The sequence below is a fragment of the Argopecten irradians genome, chromosome 7 (genome assembly GCF_041381155.1).
Source record: "Argopecten irradians isolate NY chromosome 7, Ai_NY, whole genome shotgun sequence".
Classification (NCBI taxonomy): domain Eukaryota; kingdom Metazoa; phylum Mollusca; class Bivalvia; order Pectinida; family Pectinidae; genus Argopecten; species Argopecten irradians.
In genome coordinates this window covers 16,460,498-16,486,000 of record NC_091140.1, presented here as the reverse complement: position 1 = coordinate 16,486,000, position 25,503 = coordinate 16,460,498, and the positions used below count along the sequence as shown (strand labels likewise).

Here is a 25,503-nt window from a genome sequence, read left to right as displayed (position 1 = left end):
ACCTACATGTAATACACAGACTTATTTTGGCCAAATCGATTTTTAGCGCGAAATTGCAATACGGCTGTTTCGAGATCCCAAAACGACTTGGGTAAAGTACGATTTACCGTCGATAAGTCCCACCATCCTGTGATTATTACGTCACAAAAATCACACAAAAGACGACGGTACAAAAGGTGGGACTAATCGTACTTTACTCATATCGTGTTGGGATCACGAAACCACGTACTGTTATGATTATGAACAGGAAGTTACAATATAGTTTATTGATGAATTCGCACATTCGTAATACATGTAATTGCTCCACTAACGACATCTACACATTAATGTGTATCTCAGCATAAAATGCTTAAACATATGATCCCCGCTAAAATACAAACGTTTACAACATCAACATTAAAAGGAAATGACAATGCAATCATTTTATAAAACTGTCTTCTTGATTATGTCTATCATCAAACTGCTTACCTGGCCCTCATTAAAGGTTGGTTCCTCTGTTTTTTGTCGACAGGTACTACCATTAGCCCACGTGTCATCCCGAAACAAGCAGAAAATCACACTGGTCAACCCTATGGCTGTCGATCTGAAGGGATATGAAGACAAAGTTAACTCCGCTATTGCTCTGTATAAAAGGTATATTTTCCCTTTTCGTCCCTTTGGAATCCTTTTTGTTTCATTTATATTATATCTTTCTGTATACATAACATGTATACAAATGTGACAACATATTGTAATTGTGACAACTCCCTGGCTGTTATAGTCTGTTATAATTCTACTGCATATAATAGAGTTACCTCCCTTGTATGGAAGTTCCATTGTGACGTCATTACTTTGTGGGCGAATTTTTTTCCTGAAAAGTATGACATTACGTTCCTAAATCATGTCGCAAACAATACCTAATCATAGGGACAACTAACTCTAATTTGTATAAACGGAATAAGAATACTATCAAAACTAATAATCTAAAGAGTCCTAGAAAGTTAATGGATTACAATTAAAGAAAATGACAATAATCATAACCTTGTGTTTATTATACAGGCGACTGGATAAGATGGTCTGGGATGCGCTTCCCCGGGAAACAAAAGAAGAGTATGTACCATTTACCTTTCTGTCGTTTTGCACTGTATAGATGTTAAATTTCGCAGGAAATAATTTTCGAAATTTTGTATAGCCTTTAGAAACGTCATTTACCGAGAGATTTTGAGTTAATGTTTTTAAGATAATGTTATTTCTGAAAAATCTAAAACTTATGTTAAATATATTTCGTAGACTTGGATCAGAAGAACCATTATCGTTTGAAAATAACCGCCTGTTGCTAATGAAAGCCCTGGACACTGCCGGCTGGCCTATTGATGAGGCAGATATCATACTTCTAGAGGAAGAAATCGCTCGGGGCTACAAGTTCCTCGCTCAATCTGAGGAACTCCGCAAGAAATCGGACAGCAGAAATCCAGATAGTGATGATGAAGTTGAAGTGTCTAAGAAAAACAGACGAAAACATAGTCGTCGTTCTCGCAGTAGCATCAGCAGCAGCGGGTCTCGCTCAAGCAGATCATCGTCTAGGTCAAGTTCTAGGTCAAGGTCATCAAGGTCAACATCTCGATCAGCTTCGAGGAAAGGATCGCGAGTATTGATATCCGAGCAACATTTAGATGTGAACTTAGATGATGACATGAATGTGTACGATGATAAAGCAAGTGTGGTGTCCAATCTGACCAACATCACCAATCAGGAATACGAGGTAGGTCACACATAATGATGTAGAGCTGCAGTCCCCCGTCCCTAGATTGTCCCGATACTCCAACCCCCTCGCTAGAGTATCCAAACCCATTGGCACCCTTCTTCAACCCCAATCATTACCCACTCTTCATAAGTATTTGACTCCACCCTTTTAAATATCTATCCATGCTTTTATGAAATTGTCTGGCTTTTCCCATTCATTTTAATAAAACTTTAATGATCTCCATATTTGAATAAAATACCTTGTTCCCTTGGCTATATTTTGGCCCCAACCTTGCATGGCTTATATATATGTGTCTAATATGGGTGGGAGCTGGGCATGTCCCCACCACTGCTATGCTAGTTTGATTAATGCATGTACAGATATGCCAAAATTTAATACGGTGATATTTATAAGAAAACCAAAGCTAGTTTTATTGATATACTGCTAGAAATATAATAAAGGGCACAAGTTTATTACTTAGAAGCACTTCTAACAACATGATGAGAACAAATATTATGCATGAATACTTAATCAAAAATTGAATGTTAATTATTGCATTATTAAGTGGTTTATTTTTTATATTTACTTTTATAGAAACACAAATTGTTTTAAGATGTTAAACAGAGCCTATTCTTAGTAAAATATTTTTGTCGATAATGAAAATGGTGTTAAAATAATAGTTGTTTTAGCAGCCAATGTGATTTATTTGAACGATAATATCTGATCATTGTTCAACTCAAAATTATTAATTATCAATAATAAATAGACCTCCGGCAACAAGGAAAATGAGGCAGCATAAAATGATTTGTTTAAAATAAATAAAATATATTCTAAATTCTATTTTTATTTATCTATGAACATGTTCTCTCTTATGAGTATTTTGTTGATTACTGTTTTGTTTAGAAGTGTAGAAAATATCATTAAAATGATATATGTAAGAAAATTAACATGGAGTAAAAATTGTGATTTCTATTTAGGATTTATAATAAGTGTGAAAATCTCAAAAATAAAAAATGGTTTCCAAATGACATATTATACTGAAACGAGATAATATCAAGTTCTTTATATCTACACAATGTTTGAAAAAAATACGGCTTAAAATAGAAATAAATATCATCAAGTCATTTCAATATAGCATTGCTGAAAATAGAAACTTTCTCCTTGCATATTGCTAATGTTCAATGGAATATTGGTATGGGTGGTATAATGATCTGTCCCTATCCATCACAACTTACCCATGAAATTCCTGATAAAACTCTCATAATTCTCACAACTTTCCAATGAAATTCCTGGTAAAGCTCTCATAGTTCTCACAACTACCCGAGAAATCCCTGGTAAAGCTCTCATAGTTCTCACAACTTTTCCATGAAATTCCTGGTAAACTTTCATAATTCCCCTGCAGCATACTGCATTGCTATGTGTGGCTTTCCTTGTTGTGTTATCGGGTTTAATTTCACGTGTACATGAATATGAATAGATATTGAAACTGCAATAGTATAACGTCTTAACGTATACCTTCACAAAAGAACATTTTCTATATATACACTTGTATATTTTTCTTCAACAAAGAACATCATTATGGCGATTAACAAAATTTTCATTGAGAAATATTGTTGTTTTTAATCCATAAAATGAAATTTAAAAGAAAAGAAAAACATATCAAATGCAGTTCATATATTTATCACATACTGTTTTAATGTTTTTTATATAAATTGTATACATATAATTAATTTCGCAAGTTTGTAATGAAGGTTCTTTCTGAATAAGTATTTTATTTCATTTCAAAGCATAATTAACTGTTATTAATATGTTCATTTCGGTATTGAATCATGACTTGATATTTCTAACTACATGTGCACTAAATTGTATACAGAAATCAGTATAATTAAATCCAAGAATTGCTCAAAAATGAATCTCGGTATTTAACTTTTAAGCTTATGAATTTACACCTGGTTATCCTAAGATTAGTAAGTGCCTTTAATTGATTGGATTTTTGTCTTGATTTTGGCTCGGCGAATAAACATAATTAGGAGTTACTAAGATAAAACAAAATGTGAAGACACAAATGAACAAGATCCTTACAAATAAGAAATAATGAAATTTATTCAAAATTATATATATATATATATTTTTAAAACAAAACATGTTATGCTACAGGGTTTTGCATGTTGTGATTACATATTCTTGTTGTCATATAATTTGTAGAAATATTTGGCTTTTAATGCGATGTTTTTAACTTATGTCCATGGGAATTAAAACTTTTTTTTATTAATTTTTCAATTGTGCTTTTCAACTTCATAATTGTTTACTTGTTATATATAAATTCATATACACATTTTGTACAAATCCTGTTAATTGTTAAATTTGCTCATAGTTTACGTTTAATGTGATACTTGGATGATCTGTCCAACACTTACGTGTATGTGATAAATGTTATCCGGCCTCTGAATTACTACAAAACCATCTGTTATCATAGTAACTAGTCATATTTCATATCAGTATTACTTCAAATGTGACAAAGAGTAAGTAATGATGAAACTTATTTTTTTTTTTACATTTTTAAGTTTCTATGATTATTTTTTTCCTAATTGTACCCATGTATTTAAAACAGTACATTGGTATAATTGATTGAATGTTGGGCTCATCTTTGATATATTTTATCATATTTCTATTTCATGTTTTTTGCTTGTTGCACTTAATTCCCGTTAAACTGTTATTCGTATTTTTATGTCACATGTCCTTGTCTTTTTATCATTCTGTCCAAGAAGAATTTTCAACATTTCTATATAACTTTATGCTTTTTATATGCCAATGTTTCATGGTAAATGCACTCATGTATATGCTTTATGCTCAAGCTGTATATAGATATGCATGAGAATGCTTAGTAGTTTGACATTTGTGTAGACTTGTGTAGACACTACATAGTAAAGTCCACAAAGCCCTCTGCTTTATTTCATGACACAATTTCTTCTTTTGTAAAGGTTTATTGTTTCTAATGTTTTAAAACCTATATGTTCAATGAAATAATATTGCAACCACATATGTCCAAATCATTTATCGCTATGGCCTCTTGACACCATAGAAGTATTATTTAGAATCTGGCCTATTCAAAGTTTTCCGTATACCGATAGTTATATAATTTAAACAACCATGAACGTGCTGAGCAATGCATTTCTTTATTAAATGATAAACAAAAAGAAAACAACATTCTTATGACATTACAAAAAATGCAAATTAGATTGTTTTCTTTTTACATTTATGTAGATATTGTGAAATTCTCTGATCGATAGCATTTTTCCTGTGCTCTTTTATCAAAAATTTTATAGAATTAAAAAAAAACAAGTATCTGAACAAAAATGAGATTTAGTATCATTAGCCTAGTTGTACTATTATCCAATTCCAATATCCAACAGATTTACACCCAGATATAAAGGAGGTATATGATATACAATGTACTATGCACAGTGTTATAAAAACCAAAAATACTTGTTGTCACGTAAACGTTATACAAATAGTAACCATCTTTGAAGAAAATATATCCATGTTATGCACAATTTTGTGTAAACCTTATAAGAGTAGATGGATGTTGTAGCTGTATTAATTACTGGAATCTCTAGAAAAGGTATTAAAAGAGAGCGACAAGAGTTATAGCTAAATGGCTGTATAAAATTATCTGTATATTGTTAGTAGTTATCGTGTGGGAACAGGGTGGCCTAGCCTTTTTTATTTTAAATGTTATAATATTCATTTTTTTAAATTCGATTATACTTTTATTACTTTCATTTTTTATCAAAATTTAGAAATTAATTAATTAATTATTGAAATATTGATAATTTCATTTTGTGTATTCTTTTATGAAGAATATATGCAAATATAAACAATGGATTCTTTGTAAGAAACATTTAGAATAAAATATAGCTACATGTACAATAAAGCGAAGTAGATGAGGCCCGGCACCATAAAGCTATTCCACAGACAAAAAAATCTCAAGTATATGATTTAACATAGACTTGAGTAAAAAATCTATCAGAGAACGTTTTATGGTGCTGCTTGGCCCAGGCAAAATATTCGACTTATCCAATGGTTTGGCTCAGTCGTGTATAATCGACTTGTATTTGGCTGTGATATTTCTGTAGATTGTTTAGAGATAAATATATGAATATTTCTATTTCTTAATTGTGGAATGGTTTAATGTTAATTGTGTGAACGTGTTAAAAGAGTGTATGGACTCAAAGTTCATTTTAGAAATGAGTTAAAGATGCCCCACCTCTGACAAATGGTATTTTTTCACTATCAAAAACAGGAGCAGGCGATTTAGTATTTTACTTCAGTTACAAAAGTTACTTACTTTACACCATTACCACCATTGGAAAGTTTGAGCTTCTAATTTTACTTCAAGTTAAAAAAATGAAAAATAATTAATTGCATCCTGAAAAAATTCCGTGTCACTATATCCTATATGGAATGAAGTACTGATTGCGCATGCACCAAAGGCATATATATACACGATTAAACACCAATTATTGTTCAAATGATGAATATCATTTATGCTCTGTCGGCGATGGAGCATCTTTAAGAGAGGTGCTTGCTATCCCAGGGCCGGTCGTTACTTTTTAATTTATTTTTTAAGTCAATTTTCACAATTCTAAAGCATTAAACTAACTGTGATGTTATATTTTCACACTTATATTAAAACCAATTTTATGGCCCTGAGGGTATTACTAGTATATAATTTATGTTGGAACATAATCAGAAAAAATTTAAACGTTTCTAAACTAGATACATGTATACTTTCCACCTGTGCCCAGCCTGTTGGAATATGCTATATGTGAGACAATTGTTGTATATATCATGTTGTTATCAGTAATGTTTTTGATGCGTTAGATTTTGTGAAGCTTGCTTTAGAATTTGTAATCCGGATATTAGATGTTCTGTTGTTACGGAGCTAAGGCTTTTTCTTGAATAAAGTAGATTGAAATGGGTAATGACATTTGTTTTGGATTTGGGGCCCGCATCTCCCATAGAATAACCAGTAATCCTTAAAGCCGATTCAATAGGCCTATTGTTGTTAAATTGCATGATGATAATAGCAGTGTGCAGCAGGATTTGAATTTGTTACTACATGAGTTCATATTAAGCAATATTTAAAAATTGTCCGATTTCAATGAAAGTTAGTATAAAGTGTTAACAGTTTTAGCTCACCTTTTCGAAGATTAAGGGTATACGTAGCGTATGGCTTGGTGCAGCGTCCGTCGTCCAGACGTCAACTTTTTTCATTTAAAGGGCTTATTCCCTGAAAGTCCAGAAACATATTATTTCACATGTAAAATTTTGAAATGAAGAGCTTCAGAGTTTATTAAAATGAATTTAAATGACATCCGCGACGACTTTTGAACAATTACAATGAGGTATAGAAACCGATCCAATATTGGGCATGAGACATAAATGAAGGGCTTATTTCAAGTTTGTTCAAATTATTTAACCTGTGTACAGCGTGAAAAAATTTCAAATGCTATCTTGAGCCTATTATATTATGGTCACTAGGTGATTACCAGGTGAGCGATTCCGGCCCATTAGACCGTGCCTGGGACACAGTGTCATAATTTTGAAGACCTGGGAATCAAAGATGGCAGATGTGACCGTTAGATGGATAAAAACTCAAAAATCGTCATCGGTAGCTAATCATTATCAATTAAATTATTTTATTACACTCAGATACACATTGTGTATAACAAGAGGTCATACATATCTAATTCAATTTTACACTCAGATACACATTGTGTATAACAAGAGGTCATACATATATAATTCAATTTTACACTCAGATACACATTGTGTATAACAAGAGGTCATACATATCTAATTCAATTTTACACTCAGATACACATTGTGTATAACAAGAGGTCATACATATATAATTCAATTTTACACTCAGATACACATTGTGTATAACAAGAGGTCATACATATATAATTCAATTTTACACTCAGATACACATTGTGTATAACAAGAGGTCATACATATCTAATTCAATTTTACACTCAGATACACATTGTGTATAACAAGAGGTCATACATATATAATTCAATTTTACACTCAGATACACATTGTGTATAACAAGAGGTCATACATATCTAATTCAATTTTACACTCAGATACACATTGTGTATAACAAGAGGTCATACATATATAATTCAATTTTACACTCAGATACACATTGTGTATAACAAGAGGTCATACATATCTAATTCAATTTTACACTCAGATACACATTGTGTATAACAAGAGGTCATACATATATAATTCAATTTTACACTCAGATACACATTGTGTATAACAAGAGGTCATACATATATAATTCAGTTTTACACTCAGATACACATTGTGTATAACAAGAGGTCATACATATCTAATTCAATTTTACACTCAGATACACATTGTGTATAACAAGAGGTCATACATATATAATTCAATTTTACACTCAGATACACATTGTGTATAACAAGAGGTCATACATATCTAATTCAATTTTACACTCAGATACACATTGTGTATAACAAGAGGTCATACATATATAATTCAATTTTACACTCAGATACACATTGTGTATAACAAGAGGTCATACATATCTAATTCAATTTTACACTCAGATACACATTGTGTATAACAAGAGGTCATACATATATAATTCAGTTTTACACTCAGATACACATTGTGTATAACAAGAGGTCATACATATATAATTCAGTTTTACACTCAGATACACATTGTGTATAACAAGAGGTCATACATATCTAATTCAATTTTACACTCAGATACACATTGTGTATAACAAGAGGTCATACATATATAATTCAATTTTACACTCAGATACACATTGTGTATAACAAGAGGTCATACATATATAATTCAATTTTACACTCAGATACACATTGTGTATAACAAGAGGTCATACATATCTAATTCAATTTTACACTCAGATACACATTGTGTATAACAAGAGGTCATACATATATAATTCAATTTTACACTCAGATACACATGTGTATAACAAGAGGTCATACATATCTAATTCAATTTTACACTCAGATACACATTGTGTATAACAAGAGGTCATACATATCTAATTCAATTTTACACTCAGATACACATTGTGTATAACAAGAGGTCATACATATCTAATTCAATTTTACACTCAGATACACATTGTGTATAACAAGAGGTCATACATATATAATTCAATTTTACACTCAGATACACATTGTGTATAACAAGAGGTCATACATATATAATTCAATTTTACACTCAGATACACATTGTGTATAACAAGAGGTCATACATATCTAATTCAGTTTTAAGGCATGACAGGCAAAATTAAATGCATTATTTGTATAAAGATTCAAACGTTTACAAACAAAATTGTTCGTGTCATAACAAATTGTTTCGCCTTTAAAATTGGTAACATAGGAGATAATAATGTATATATGTATTTAGTATAGTAATAATTGACTTATTCATATCTGTATACACAATGTATTTATATTAATACATTAGGAAAATACATATATTTTTGATGTGATAAGGGTGTCTTGTGTAGTAAGCAGGAATGTAATCCACACGTAGCTGACTTACATTATAATCTGAATATAAAAACAAATAATGTAATTCATTATTCACCAATACCGGTATTGCATAAATGACATATTCTATTGTCACGCTGAACTCCTATCCATCTTCCGGTTTTAACCGGAAATTTAATATTTGATGTTCTAAATTTGCACATTGTTTTCTGTCTTTTTCGTTTAATAAAATAATTTTCAAGTCCAAAATGGTTTTTAAATATAGAGTAATAAGAACCTCTCGAAGAGTTTTCAATATCTTGGAACCACGACTGGATGAACTGATCCCTTAATTTCTGAGTAATAGTTGACTTCAGATACTTAATATCAGGTAAACAGCTTTTTTGATATATCCAAACAAAACTTAAACCAGAATTATCTTGAATTATATGGGTCAACTTAGCGAGACAATGGCCTTTCTGGTTCGCTCGTTGTCAGTATAATGTGACCGGGTTGGGTGTGTTGCTTGGTGTCTTCGGCGGCATGCTTCAGTGATATAGCACTATAAAAAGGCAACAGTTCCACTGTTCAAGAAGACACAACACGAGCATACAGTAGTCTTCCAAAATACGCACCTCGCACTTCACACACGCTACACACTGCATACATGGGAGGCCGTCCTTATTAATTAGAGCGTTAAAATAATCAGACAAACAAATTTCGGATGATCTGTCGCTATGAGGGAACGTACGAACAGGGAGGCGTCTTCAATGTTAATGTTACGGTACACTATACGTAACTATCAACAAAATTTCAAGTTAAATTCGACTCCGATATTGTTAGTATTTGTAGATGTAGTTGAAATTAAGATATATTAAAGAATATTTGTAATGATTTTTTAATAACTTTAGTACAGCAGTTGCTGAAAGTCGATACATGTAAACATGCCTTCATTTTAAACTGGTCGCCATAGAAGTTACGATTATTACCGAACGGAAGTCGGAAAGTTCATGACCCGTTTTCGGAAGAGTTCGGACAGACGTTACGTAGTAACGGTAGTCACATGACGTTCTCAGCAACGACGTTACAATGTCGGCTAACTTCGGCTTGTTTGACTAAGTGGGACCCACCTAGCGATGTTTAAGATTTTTATCAAAGTATTCCGAATCATAATCGCTCATCTTGACTTTGATTTAGTCCTCTCTCTGCATGATTTACAACAGGATTTTTTTTTTCAACATTCTGCTAAATCATGAAAAAAATAAGAAAGATGCGGATATTGGGCCTTTAAGCTAATGTTTCAGAATTTTGTATTTAATTTTCATTATTTGGGTCGGAGAGGGATACCAGACCATGTTCGTTTTACATAAAAAAGGGTCAGTTGCTAACTCAGACTTATGAAACTTGAAACAACTTCTAATTGACAACAGTTTGAATGATTCGAAACCTGCAAAAACATTTTCAACGAACATGTTTCACTTTTTTTGTAACTTTTGATTTGAAAAAAAATAGCTTACCTTTTATCTCGGATTTACTCGAGACACAATTTTCCCGCCAAAAATGTGAGCGTGGAAGTCGCCGTCATGATACGACGTCATCCATAAGTCTCACCTGCGATATTCAATATAACAATATAGAAACACTCCACTTAGATGCTTATTTTATCACCATTTCTGTTATTTTTTGTTTTCTGTGTGTGATTTTTTTTTTTTGAGGGGGGGGAGGTCTTGAATGTTCTTTTTCTTTAATTTTTTTTTTTCATTTGCTGTTTGCGGTCAAAACGACAATATTAAGATAGAATCTACATATCGTAACATCTGCATGTATTATTAATTTTACATGTAGTTCAAATAACGCTTTGAATAAAAAAAAATCGCGTGCTTAATTTAGACTCGATTTATGGACAATCACATCACAAAAAAGAACCTATGGTACTCTGCACAATCTAACACGCTAAATGTTAGTGTTAATCTATGTACATACACGGCCTAGGCAGTTCATGCAGTAACGTAATGCAGAAGGGGAAGTAACTCGTACGAAATGTGGTGTTGTCGTTATGGCGACGGGTAAATAGAAGTGTCAGGTTGTCCATCCAATGTTAGTGTAATCGATCAGGAAAAGCCTCGTTTGTTTTAAATAAAGTATAGCCAGTCATATCTCGACGGAGCTTTCACACTGTACTGCCCAAAACCCAAACAAGCGTGGCCATGATAATAACACTGTAACCGCAAACTGGACGTGGCTACCTGCGGTGTGGACGAATTGAAATTTGTGATCAAACCGCGCGCACCTGCTTGGTAACAGGTGCGCGATTTTGCTTACATTTCTTAAAAGGTAAACCTATGGCGTCTGTTTAATTTTCAACAGGCAGAACTGGTTATATAATATTATATATTTTTTATTAATTTAATTGTTTTGAAGTATTTTTGTTTTCATTTTTTACCTATCATTCCCGATACCGGTATTGATATGCTTGAATGATTTTGTGATTAGTATCGATAGCGTGCAGTAAACACAAGCTTTTAAGTCTCGTCAGTTCACGTTAGGTAACGGCATATATATTACACTGATAGTGTTATTAATGTCCATCCATAACTTCTCTGAAGAGGACATGAAATTTCACATGGATCTTTAACAAACCTTGATACAATATACAATATTTTGTGAGTGGTATAATTCGGTGGATACGGACCACGTACAGATGTTTCGCAGGTGTTGACTACAGATAGCATACACACATAAACATTGGTGACAGCCATGTCTCTCACTACACATCCAGATATCAATGTGAAATGGCGAGTAGATAAATACCCCGACACCCGGGGGTACGTCATCAAAACCAAGTACTACAGGGGCGACATCGACACAGTACGTATATATACCCAGGGACAGTGGATATACCCTAGGGGAAGGAGAGGAACCCCTGGGAAAGGGTCTATAATTCCTCCCAACCCCCAGAGATACATGTAGATATGGGATGATGATTTTTTTTGTCAATGTGATCAATCTCATTTTTATCTACAATGAATTTTACTGCAGTACATTGTAGATATATATGAGTTTCTGGGGATTTTAAACACATTTTTCATTTTGTAGCAGTATGTGCATGTATTTATACATTTTTGCTTTGTTGGAAGTGCCATATATGTACATCCTTTTGTACTAGCTAATTAGAGAGGATATATATAATAGTATTTATTGTCATAATATTCACCCCTTTACTATGTTATATAGCATTTAGCAAAACTGAAGGTTCTGTCTGCAACAAGGTATGAACAGTTATTTGGTCCTTTAATGTAGATAAAAAGAATTAAAGGTACATTGTGATTAGTTTCATGGCTTCAAAGAAAGTTTCTGTTGGCTGTAATTGCCCCTTTTTTTCTATCTCCTGAACAGCCTTCAGTTTTACTATGAAATAGTCCAGTAATAGTAACCCCTGAAGTATCCAGGATGTCACCTCCTAAATCTGGTACATGTACATTCTAATAGGATGTTAAGCATGTACACACATAGATACAGATTTTTAGATAAGTATTCAGCATGTTGTGATAATTGTTTTATTACAGGGTCTTGGTGATGTAATACATAACCGAACAGACAACGGCCCCTATAGAAAGATGGACGGCGGTCACAAGCCCCTTAAGACCCTCAACACTCAAATTGTGAAAAAGGTGCTGGACACGCTCAAAGGACATCATGTTATCGCCCGAAACGATATAGATGGCCACTACTATCCTGGTAAGAAATCACCATTCCATTTTTAAGATGAAAAAGATTTTTTTTTTCAATTTCGGAGGCCGCAGTGGCTGATGTGTGGTTGATATTCCAACATGTTACCACGAACCCTCCTTTTCGGGCTTTCCAAGTGGGGTGGTTGGCAGTTACTGAAAGCAGGCGTGTGGTTTTTATGGTCAGTGGTTTTTCTCTGGGTACTCCAGCTTTCCTCCATGACCTAAACCTGGCACATCCTTAAATGACATTGGTTGTAAATGAAACATTAAACCAAACAAAATCCCCTGTCAGATCCTACTTAAGGTTTAAGGAAAAACAACAAGACAAAACTGCAATGTTTAATTCATGTACAGTATATGTATCCTGCTCCAAGGTACTTCATGGTATCACCTCCCTCATATTCTGATCCTTACGATCAATATGTTACCTGCCGTCTACAGCTGTAACGATGGGCATACATAATTAATAACAACAGATGAAGACGATGTCTTATCTCGGGTAATTACAGATGATCTATCTGAGCAGCTGTGTCTCTAGGGCTATAAATACAGGTGTGCTATAGAAACTTTACAGGAACACTGCTTATTAGAAGATTTGCTCGATATCTCTCTAACTGTTGGTTACGAGTTTGAAGCCCAAGTTGAGAATTAAGTTTCCTCGTACTGACTGACCTTCAGCCTCCCTCTTCCTTCAATACCTGACATACCATCCATGTCCCCATCCTCAACATTTTAGGGGTTACTATCACTGTCGTAATCCAACTGATTATGTCATAACAAAACTGAATGCTCTGTGTTCGACAACAAATGAAACAGGTAGTTTAGCCATTTGACAAACATCGAAAGAATTGTATAATGGTACAATTTATGTGTGACTTTGAAGTTAGGCGTTGCTCTCTGTAATCTACAGCCCTAGAGCCTCGGTAATCTCTGTACAAGCCTATAGCCTCTGATTGATTTTGTCTCTCTTGAATGTCTTCAGTTTCACTATGACATAGTTCAGATGTGGATATAATGACAGTAATATTAACCTCTGGAATACTGAGGATTCATTAATCCTGGCTGATTATGGAATCAAAAACAAAAACCCAAAATGTCAGCTGAACACATTAGTTTGCCATGTTGGGCCCGAGTTCATTGTTGTTATGCTTGAACATTTTTTTGTAATTTTGACTTTAATTTGTTTTTTCTTACAATAGGGGTGGTGATCAAGTGCCCTGATGCCAGACATGCCCTTGTGGAATTCTCTGATAAGGAACAAAAACTGATCCCAACACGAATGGTGATCGCTAGTAGTGGGGCTATTCCCAGACCCATTCTCAGGGTAAGTAGTAGGGTTGGTAATCCAGATCTAAAATTAGACCTATTCTCAGGGTAAGTAGTAGGGTTGGTAATCCAGATCTAAAATTAGACCTATTCTCAGGGTAAGTAGTAGGGTTGGTAATCCAGATCTAAAATTAGACCTATTCTCAGGGTAAGTAGTAGGGTTGGTAATCCAGATCTAAAATTAGACCTATTCTCAGGGTAAGTAATCCAGATCTAAAATTAGACCTATTCTAAGGGTAAGTAGTAGGGTTGGTAATCCAGATCTAAAATTAGACCTATTCTCAGGGTTAGTATTAGGGTTGGTAATCCAGACCTAAAGTTAGACCTATTTTCTCAAGGTAAGTATTGGGGCAGTACCCAGACCTAAATTTGATTATAGATAATCTTAGGTATTCTTTTCTAATTCTTACTCAGACTTGGCTCGTGATTGGATTTCATTAAAATGGAAAAGATCACATACATTAATATATAATTCAGTTGATCTCTATAAAAACAATTAACTTGAATTATTTATCATATTACAGGCAGGTGACTATGTGTTGGTACGAGTCCTGTTAGACACATCACTCTCCGGTAGTGAGTGTTATGTTCCTGGTATCGTACAAGTGCCTCCAGCCAGGACAGAAGCCCAGGCCAAGTTCTATACCGTCCTTATGTACAATGGTCAACAGGTACAACCCTCGGAACTGTCAAGGGGAGATTATATAGGTGTCAAGGGGAGATAATATAGGTGACAAGGGGAGATAACATTGTTGTCAAGGGGAGGTAATAGAGATTACATAGTTGTCAAGGGGAGATTACATAGTTGTCAAGGGTATTGTTGTCAAGGGGAGATAATATAGTTGTCAAGGGGGGATTACATAGTTGTCAAGGGGAAATAATATAGGTGACAAGGGGAGATAACATCGTTGTCAAGGGGAGATAATATAGTTGTCAAGGGGAGATTACATAGTTGTCAAGGGGAGATAACATTGTTGTCAGGATGAGAAAACAAAGTTGGCAAAAGTAGATACAAATAGCTGATGAGGGGAGATAAGAATAGTGGACAAGGGGAGATAAACATAGTTGGCAAGGGGATATACAGTAACATAGTAAACAAGGGGAGATACACATAGCTGTCAAGAGATGATAACATAGTTGTCAAGGGGAGATAATACAGTTGGGAAGGGGAGATAACATAGTTGGCAAGGGAGATAATATAGTTGAAAAAGGGGAAATAGCAGTAAAGGTGAGATAACATAGTTGAAAAGTGGAGATAACATATTTGACAAGGGGAGGAAAAGGGGAGATAACATAGTTAAGAAGAGGAGAAGTTAAGTTAAGTTTGACATCTGCTTTAGATTTTATGGCATGTATTTAGTTGATTGCAATTTTATTTATAAATTTCTCAAACCAAGTCACAATGTAGCAGAAAGACAACACAGCTATGTTTCTTGTCCAGCTTTAAATGTGAAGGTGAGAAAATGTGTTATGGTTAAATCTACTGTGATTTGGTTTGAAATAATAATGTGAGGAAACCAATGTTTCATGTAAAGGGGAGATAATTTGATAAGTGTTTAAATAATGTTATAACTGTCTGCCAGGCAACCACTTTGAGGAACCACCTGATGAAGATCAGCAAGTCAAGATTTGAGTTTGCCATCCGGTACATCGCTGAAGTTCAGAAGCAGGATCACAATAGGTAATCTTTATGACTAGTTACTTTCTAATAAATTCATTTTGTGAGTCACAAATTGCAACTCTGGCACTTTAAACAAAGAAATTCAAGTTTTAACGAATGGTGATTTGCAGTAATTATTAAATTTTGATATGATAGCCATTCTTATTCTTATTGGTAACAATACAATTGATGCCATATCACCACCTAAAATTTTGTTTTAACACATTTTACTGAAAAATATACACATATTCTGGTAAATAGAAATGTAATATGAAATTTCCAGTACAGTTTTGTGGAAATTATATTTTCTTAAAATTATTACACTGTTAATCTTTATCTATCAAAAAAAGGAATTGAATTAGTATTTTCCTTCAGTAACAATTTTACATTATTGCCATCATCAGAAAGTTTAACCTCCTTATTTTACTTCAGATCTAAGTATTGGAAATAATTAATTGCATTCCGAAAAAAAATCTATGGCACTTTGCTCAATATGGAATAAGGTACCTATAGCACAGACAACAAAAGCAAAATAAATTATTTATATGTATTGTTGTGTTAATTAGACTACATTTATGTATATATACACAATTAAACATCAATTATTGTCTAAATGATAAATATTGTTTTGCCATGTTAGCAGTGCAACATCTTTAAATGTCAAATTGCAAAAATAAATAGAAATTCAAGTCCAATATATGAAATTATTGACCTGCCAAGAATAACTGACTATGCTGCTTTTAGCGGCAAGATTTTTTTTCTTATCTTTGTATAAAAGGCATCTACACCAAGTTTTACTTATAATGTAAACATAATCTGATGAACTCAGTAACTTTATTTACTACAGGATTGAAGAGAAAGTTTATGTCACCCCAAGGCGAGAGAAAGAAGACCGAAGTAGTCGGAAACAACACAGGTATAACTACTAGACAAATTCAGGAAATTTGATTACAGTTTTTGAAAGGTAATTTATGCCACATGAACTATAGTGACTCTGGACTCAACAGCTCTAAGTAATGACTGGAAAAAACAAAAATTTGATTTAAAACATAGATTGTGTCAGGCCAGATATCATAATATCCTAACAATACAACAGTGTAACATGGAAAAGTTATCGAAAGTCATAGTTGTTTGTTTTTAGAATAGTATACATTGTACATGATTGTATATATAAACTGCTTGAAGTTAACTTACCATTTAATATCTTTTCAGATCAAAACGAAAAGAAAACCGAAAGAAGTCTCCCTCGAGCTCCAAAAGCAGATCACCAACTCCTGAAAAACGAGAGTTATTGGCTCCCGAGAGGCCAAATAACCCAACCCCAGATAGTTATCGTCACCAGACGAAACAGGATATCATTACCCCACAGTTCTCCACAGCTAGCTCTCCCGTTCTGAGTCCAAAAGCAACATCAAGGTCAAGATCAAGGTCTCCATCATCTTCCCTTTCAAGGGCAAGGTCACTTTCAAGATCGAGATCCACCACTCCTGTAAAGTACAGGTCAAGGTCACCTACACCCAGCAAGGACAGATCAAGATCCAGCTCCAAATCTAGGTCCAGATCAAGGTCAACATCAAGGTCGAAATCAAGGTCAAGATCGAGGTCTAAATCAAGATCCATTTCAAGATCTAAATCAAGATCCAGGTCAAGATCTAAATCAAGATCCAGTTCAAGTTCAAGCTCTTCAAATTCTTCTGTACAACAATCAGGATCACAGAGGTCAAGATCAAGGTCACCAGAATATTTACGCCGCAAGGCAAGCAAAGAGAGGCTGCGGAAAAAGACCCAGAAACTGAAGGCTCTGAAGAAACAGTTACATGACCAGCAGAAGGCACATGTACATCAGCAAGAGGTAAACATATTGTAGTGAAGATTAATTAGTTAGATGTGCAACAATAACTGACAATTTAAAATGACATTTGTGCATGGTATAGATCATTCTGACTGGACCCTTCCTCCATTCTCTGTGTGTGTTTGGTGCCATGTTAGTCACATAGAGCATAATCTAGCAAGTTATTTCTAAAATTTAAAACAATCATGTATTTTCAGGAACTTCAAAAACAGTCTAAAATGTTGAAGAAATTGAAGAAAAAGTTGAAAAAGAAGAAGAAAAATGGTATACAACAAGGCCCATATTCAACAAAATCACAGGTAAAATTTTGTAAAAACAAATATGAAACTAACCTCAGTTTCTTTGTATAACACAATTAATTTTACCAGAAAATTTGGATTGTTCTTATTTTATTTCAACCTTTAAGCCAGGTGTTTAAATCTATATTATCTAAATTAAGATGTGAAATTAATTATTGTGGGAGAATTAAAGCATGTTCAGTAAATTAGAATAAAAACCATTTTTGATGTCATAATACTACCAAGATAAACAATTTTTGTTCCTTTGATAATGGAAATGTTAAACATTCATATTTTTGCTGCAGGTGGTTGAAGTAGAAAAAAGTGGAGAATTTGGTTCTGATGATGAGAAGAAGTCCACAGGTACATTTAACCAAAGAATATAATTATGTGAAATAATAAACCCTTTATTTGTCGTGGTAACAGCTAGGTCCTCTTAGACAAACAATGTATCAGTGCCAACACCCAAGGTCGCAATGACCTACATTTAGACATTTTACCTGCAGGGTAAAATATGAGCATACACTGTCATTCAACCTAACCGTACCCGATATTATAATGTTTCTCTTGAATTGATCATGGCTTTATTTTTTCGGAAGGCTCTTCTTCACAAGTTGACATTCAGGTGACCCAATATGTTATTAAAAATAGACAATGTTACCTAAATTTTGACATTTGGCCTACATTAAAGTAAACGCATATCTTTGCTATTATTTCCTATACTTTACTGCTGCAAGTGTAATGTAATGTACATCACGTTTTAGATTGTTTCATGCCTTTCTCTCACCTGTATTTTAGGTACTATGACAGTAAAGTCGGGCCTGCTGGAGTTGAGGAAATCCCTGCCTGTACTACGGGAGGGAGAGGAAGTACTAGCACGGTGGTCAGATGAAGGCTGGTATTTCAGAGGTAGGTTGTACACTGTATTGAGAACTGAGGCTAATTTACATTAAGGCAATGAATAAAAAATTCTCAAGATTTCTGCCATATAGTAACTTGAAGGTAAGGAAAGTTTTGACTTTTTCACTTTGTAAAAATGTTCCTGATTTTATTTCGAGTTGATACGTACATGTTTGACTCACCACCAACTGCAACCTATCTGTTTGAAAATATTACCAACATAAGATATTAAATTGTTACAGGTATTGTGCAGCAAGACTGTGGTGACTTTAGTTATATCATTGAGGACAGTACGAGGATGTGTGAGAAAATATGGAGGGAAGACATAATCACCGACTACGACGACGCCAACCAGATCATACAGGTAACTAAAATCTCGTTAACTATTACATAATCACCGACTACGACGACGCCAACTAGATCATACAGGTAACTAAAATCTTGTTAACCATTATATAATCACCGACTACGACGACGCCAACCAGATCATACAGGTAACTAAAATCTTGTTAACTATTACATAATCACCAACAACGACGACGCCAACCAGATCATACAGGTAACTAAAATATCGTTAACTATTACATAATCACTGACTACGATGACTCCAACCAGATCATACAGGTAACTAAAATCTCGTTAACTATTACATAATCACCGACTACAACGGCGCCAACTAGATCATACAGGTAACTAAAATCTTGTTAACCATTATATAATCACAGACTACGACGACGCCAACCAGATCATACAGGTTACTAAAATCTCGTTAACTATTACATAATCACTGACTACGACAACGCAAACCAGATCATACAGGCAACTAAAATCTTGTTAACTATTACATAATCACCAACTACGACGATGCCAACCAGATCATACAGGTAACTAAAATCTTGTTAACTATTACATAATCACCAACAACGACGACGCCAACCAGATCATACAGGTAACTAAAATCTCGTTAACTATTACATAATCACTGACTACGATGACTCCAACCAGATCATACAGGTAACTAAAATCTCGTTAACTATTACATAATCACCGACTACAACGGCGCCAACTAGATCATACAGGTAACTAAAATCTTGTTAACCATTATATAATCACAGACTACGACGACGCCAACCAGATCATACAGGTTACTAAAATCTCGTTAACTATTACATAATCACTGACTACGACAACGCAAACCAGATCATACAGGTAACTAAAATCTTGTTAACTATTACATAATCACCAACTACGACGATGCCAACCAGATCATACAGGTAACTAAAATCTTGTTAACTATTACATAATCACTGACTACAACGATGCAAACCAGATCATACAGGTAACTAAAATCTCGTTAACTATTACATAATCACCGACTACGACGCAACAGCAAGATCACACAGGTAACTAAAATCTTGTTAGGTAACTATTACATCTTCACCAACTACTATGTTGCTCACTGTAAGTGTTTACTGTTTTTAAAGTAACTGTAAAAAGTGGAATATAAATGGAAAATCTTATGTTTGTACATGCATGTAACAGTTTAATTAGCGTTAACAATGTAAAACAGTTTATCCCATGCTTTTTACCACTGTCTGTTCTCTCCCTCCAGCCTAAGGACGCAGTGGTAGCCCTCCACCCTCACTACAACTTCAGCTACGCTCCTGGCATGGTTCTCGAAGTATACCAAGACCTTCATATGAAGGTCCGATTTTACGATGGTGACGAATCTACTCTGCCAAGAGAAGAAATTTATAAGCTCACCCCTGAAAAGTTTGAACACGATGTTAATTATATTGTGGAATGTGAGACCAGATGGGTTGGTCAAGCGGTGGTGGGACGCAAAGATGAGAATGGAACATATCAATTTGGTGAGCACCAGAAATATTTCTATCACTTTGACTGAACACAAATGGAACAGTATTCCCTAAATAGTCTTAAATAGTTTCCAAATACAACAAAAATGTACTTTATGAAATAAAATTTATAAAATTTTCATACACACAATGTTTCCTGGGTCGCAGCCTTCAAATAATTGTGTGGTTAAAATTTGTAATTTTTGTTGTTTGCCAAAGGCACAAAGAACAAAGATTACAAACACATGTTTTTTGTTGTTGTTATACCACATCCTGCCCTCCCCCCTTTTCAGAGTTATGCCCCTTTGTTACAAAATGATTGCTAACCCTCGTTGAATATGCATTCATGAAATATTGATCACTGTCATGTTTATTTTAGTTATCTCCATTTATCATTAGTATCAAATCACTATTTATTTTCCTCTTATACAGCCTCAGTGAAGGAGCGGGTCGGTAACGGGCGTGAGTACATGCTGGAATGGTGTGATGGATCACTCTCCCGTCAGAAATCAATTAACATATTCGGCACGTTCACCAAGCACCACCCCCTCGCGATTGGCGACCATGTTCTGGCAATGGTTGACACACACCAACATGTTTATCTTCCTGGCTGGGTCGCCGGCATTGTGGGAAATAAAATCAACATCAAATTCTGCAATGGTGTCATGTGAGTATAAGAGGGAGACAACTCTATTATGTTCATATTTTATTTTTGTCATTTGTGAAATTATTGAATACTTTTTTATTTTTGAAATACTGATGACTATTTGCCCTCAAAATTAATTCCTAATGTTTTTCATGGCACATTATTAATAATATGAATACATTTTCAATATTATATTCTTTTCCTCTAATTATCTCCCTTTTCCTTCTTTAACCCCAGTTTTTAACTAGCAAAAATAACTTGTATTAAATGGGAGTAAGAAATATAATTGGGACAATATTTTACCAGAGTTAGATTTACAACAGGGAAAAGAAAATGGTGGTAACACTGTGTATGTGTTTGTGCATACTTGGTGTATTAAACAATACATTCAAAAACTCTTGAAAACCATATGTACGTGTAGTTACAGCTTATACACACTATCGAGTTTACAATTGCCTTTTTGATGGCACTATGGCATCCAACAACAACACTTTAATCATAGTGCCCTTAAAAGAAGGTAATAATGTTTTTAGTACATAATGGATTGAAGAAAAGAATTAAATGATAGCCTTATTAGGACTAGCAATTATATCATTTTTGTCAATGTGACGTACGTAACAAAAAATGGGTCAAACCATAGTCCTACAGAAAACCATAGTCAGTCATATTTAGCCATGCATGGCTAAATAGTACCCGGGGACTGAACCAATGAAAACATGAAAAAAAGTCACGTTATGTACTAACTATCTGTTATGTTATTACTTTATGAGGTTCAAGAACTATTTTAGAAGTATTTTTCCAAGACATCTGAATAGGTAATATTTGTATATATATTATTTTTTCTTCCAGACAAAACATTGATGATGTTCTTCAGTGCTTCTGGCTCAGTAGTCGTTACTATGACTACGCCAAGGAATACTACCTACACCGTAACCGAGATGGCTCCATATCTCCACAGTAACAACAGATTTTAAAGAATAAAACTGTCTTTATCAGACACAAAAATAAGTTATTTTACAGCATGTAAAGCCCTCCATAGTCAAGATTTTGAAAATCTTATATTAAAACCTCATTTATGAATTTAGTATTTTCCTTTGCATTCCAGTTAAATTTACAATTTGATGTAAATTATCATAGTAAAGGAAGGTAATTACCGTAAACAAATGTAGTTTTGTAAAGTAATTTCTCATTTAATGATGTTTTAAAAATAGATTGCTGAATAAGTTACTCTGCGCCACGGTAGTAATTACATCCCCTTAACTAAAATATTCTTCTTTTTCATAATTTTGTATCTATGTATATATAATGTACACATTTTTGCATTTTAATATGCTTATGCAAAAACCTTATCTGTGATAAGTAATATAACCTGGATATTCTGTGTGTGCTTTAAGAATGTACTATTGACATATATGGTATACGTTTTGCATTTCAAAGAGGAATTATGCTTTGTTGATATTTTTGTGAAAAGTTGTTAGCTATAATCGGATAGTTTTATATACTAGAGAAAATGTATATGCTTCATGAAGGTAGCCCTTACGTAAATTTTTAGTATTGGTAATATTAGTATCAAAATTAAGAGAAGAAAACAAGAAGCTAGATATATATGTAAATTTTTATCTCATTGTTTAGTTAGGTTAGATATCAAAAAAACTTAATTGATGATTCCACAAATTTTCATTATCATATTATGTCTTCAAATACAAAAGAATGTATTTATGCTGGCTATTTGTACATTAAAGAGTTATCTGCTCCTGGTATGGATGGTGACATCATGTTTTTGCAAACATAACTTGTTTTTTATGCCCCCACTATGTAATGTCAAGGCATTTACGTCTTACAGACATTGACATGTTTAGAGAAAGGACATCTTTCTATCAATAACCATATTTAAATTATACATTTACATACATAATTACATTTTGTATGTAGATTTTGTACACTGTACTTTTAAAATCACAATTGACAATGATGCTTGTCCTCATTTTGAAAAATGTCATGGAATTGAAATTTATCTTAAAAATGCATGCAATAGTAATAGTTCATAAGATATTGTTTTGTTTATTGTAATCTTTACTTGTTTTCATTAGTTAGTTATCAATTCAATACCATTTTTATTATCTAAATAATAACTACTTAACTGTGAATTAATAGTACATCTATGATATAATTTTATAGTTGAGAAGTTTGTGATACAGAATAAATGTACATATGTACATTGTGTTAAATGGTACTCTATTACAAAGTAGATAACTTATTCCTTTTTTCACTATACTGTATTACATGATCTGTATTACTGATAATGTATATAATATTAAATAACTTTAAATACTGTTCAGAAATATATCATGCTTGGCATATTAATCAAATAAACTTTCTAAAAAATCTATTTTTATACCTGTTCAATATTTTCATATTTTCTTGTTCAGTATTTTCATATTTGTTTTTGTATTTCATTACCTCTCTGTATGTATTTCTACCTGTGAACTAATCAGGAGAGTGGATGCTAGATTCTAGTTTGTTTGCCGAAACCTTAGTGTTGTTGAGTACCTAGTCTGCTTATGAAGTGTGGTGATGGATTGTGTAGTATTCAATGTAAAATTTAGCCTACAACCGCATACATGTAATGACATCTGTTTATCAGGGAAACCAGACTACCATTACTGTTTATTTATTTTTTTTAAATATCCATAAAAATTAAGTGAATTCATTTTGTAATTTTTGATATACAATGAGACCTGTCTATAAAGACCACCTAAGGGACAAAAATTTTAGTGTCAAGTGATCTTTATCTACACCCAATTGTGTAATAAAATGTCTTTTGGGACGCTAAAAAGTGGTCTTTATACATAGGTGGTTGCTAAAGGCAGGTTTCACGGTAAATACTGAACACATTCCAATGTATTCATCTTCAAATTAGAAAAACTCTGATATTTCATGGTTTACAAAGTAAAGGACTACATAACTATAACGTTTTGTCAAAGAGAAAAACGTGTGCAATTAAAAACTACAAAAATAAAATGAACCTTATTGTTAATTGCTTGAAATATCTAAACAAAATGATAAAAACATATTTAGACAAATTAATTTTGATATACATTTACGCTTTATAGACATTATTTTAGAGTTTTAAAATGCTCTTGTTAAACCTCTAAGCATAGGCAAACTATGTATTCAAAATGTACCATCAAATGTAACAAATAAATGTATCAATTCTTTAAAAATGTTTCAAGCTAAATATATTGTTTGATAATCAAATGTTTTGACATTTGAGAGTTTCCGTGATTTTTTTTTTGTAATTTGTAAATTGCAATCTTCTGTTTTGTAATTTTTTATTACTACTGTTATTTTTATTAAAATGTAACTTTTCTCTTTTTCAATCTGGGAAGCATTTTCAAAGCAATGATAATACTTGTTTATTCATTACTTATTTTGTAGATTTACCCCAAAGAGTATTCTGTGATTTTATTATCTTCTTTATTTATTTGATAGATAATAAATAAACATGTCTTAAATTAAGATCCATAATATCATTATGTATACAAATTGTCTGGACATTGCTTCAAAAGATGTTGTTCTTGGACATGTAGTGCCCAGTTTGAAAAACTGGTGCTGTGACCAGGATTCTGTAAATGTAACTGACAATATCAGTGCTAATGTGTCAACAGAACAGTCATTGACTTAATTTGAGGTGAATAGAGGGGTTTATCAACCCTCAGATGTAATTCTAATAATTTGCTATATATAATACCTACCAGGTAAATAATTAACAGCTAAGGCTTTGGTGAAGTCAGCATAGTGATCTGACCAATAAGAACTATGAAATTGCTAAGCAAATCTAACTACAGTATTCACCTGAAAACTGGTGAAAATTCTCTTCAATATCATTGCTTAACCACTTCTATGTCTTCGAATCTTGAAGGAAATAATGAAATTAAATGTTGAAAAAGCTGATATTTGTTGATATTTTTA

The 25,503-nt window shown here is 33.2% G+C and overlaps 1 protein-coding gene across 4 annotated transcripts in view; it reads left to right on the top strand.

Moving 5' to 3' along the window:
• LOC138327690 (von Willebrand factor A domain-containing protein 3B-like) overlaps positions 1-25,483 on the top strand; it is a 52,590-nt gene extending 27,107 nt beyond the window's left edge. For all 4 annotated transcript variants that reach the window (XM_069273999.1, XM_069273997.1, XM_069273998.1 and 1 more), the window contains 16 exons: positions 512-633; positions 1,039-1,089; positions 1,270-1,741; positions 12,849-13,020; positions 14,213-14,337; positions 14,864-15,010; positions 15,923-16,020; positions 16,847-16,915; positions 17,212-17,851; positions 18,049-18,150; positions 18,435-18,492; positions 18,928-19,038; positions 19,272-19,393; positions 20,642-20,900; positions 21,318-21,552; positions 22,381-25,483. In XM_069273999.1, the coding sequence (XP_069130100.1) occupies positions 512-633; positions 1,039-1,089; positions 1,270-1,741; positions 12,849-13,020; positions 14,213-14,337; positions 14,864-15,010; positions 15,923-16,020; positions 16,847-16,915; positions 17,212-17,851; positions 18,049-18,150; positions 18,435-18,492; positions 18,928-19,038; positions 19,272-19,393; positions 20,642-20,900; positions 21,318-21,552; positions 22,381-22,492 (2,895 nt within the window). In that variant the 3' untranslated portion in view covers positions 22,493-25,483. The remainder of the gene's footprint in view (positions 1-511; positions 634-1,038; positions 1,090-1,269; positions 1,742-12,848; positions 13,021-14,212; positions 14,338-14,863; positions 15,011-15,922; positions 16,021-16,846; positions 16,916-17,211; positions 17,852-18,048; positions 18,151-18,434; positions 18,493-18,927; positions 19,039-19,271; positions 19,394-20,641; positions 20,901-21,317; positions 21,553-22,380) is intronic.
• Positions 25,484-25,503: the final 20 nt, after the last annotated feature.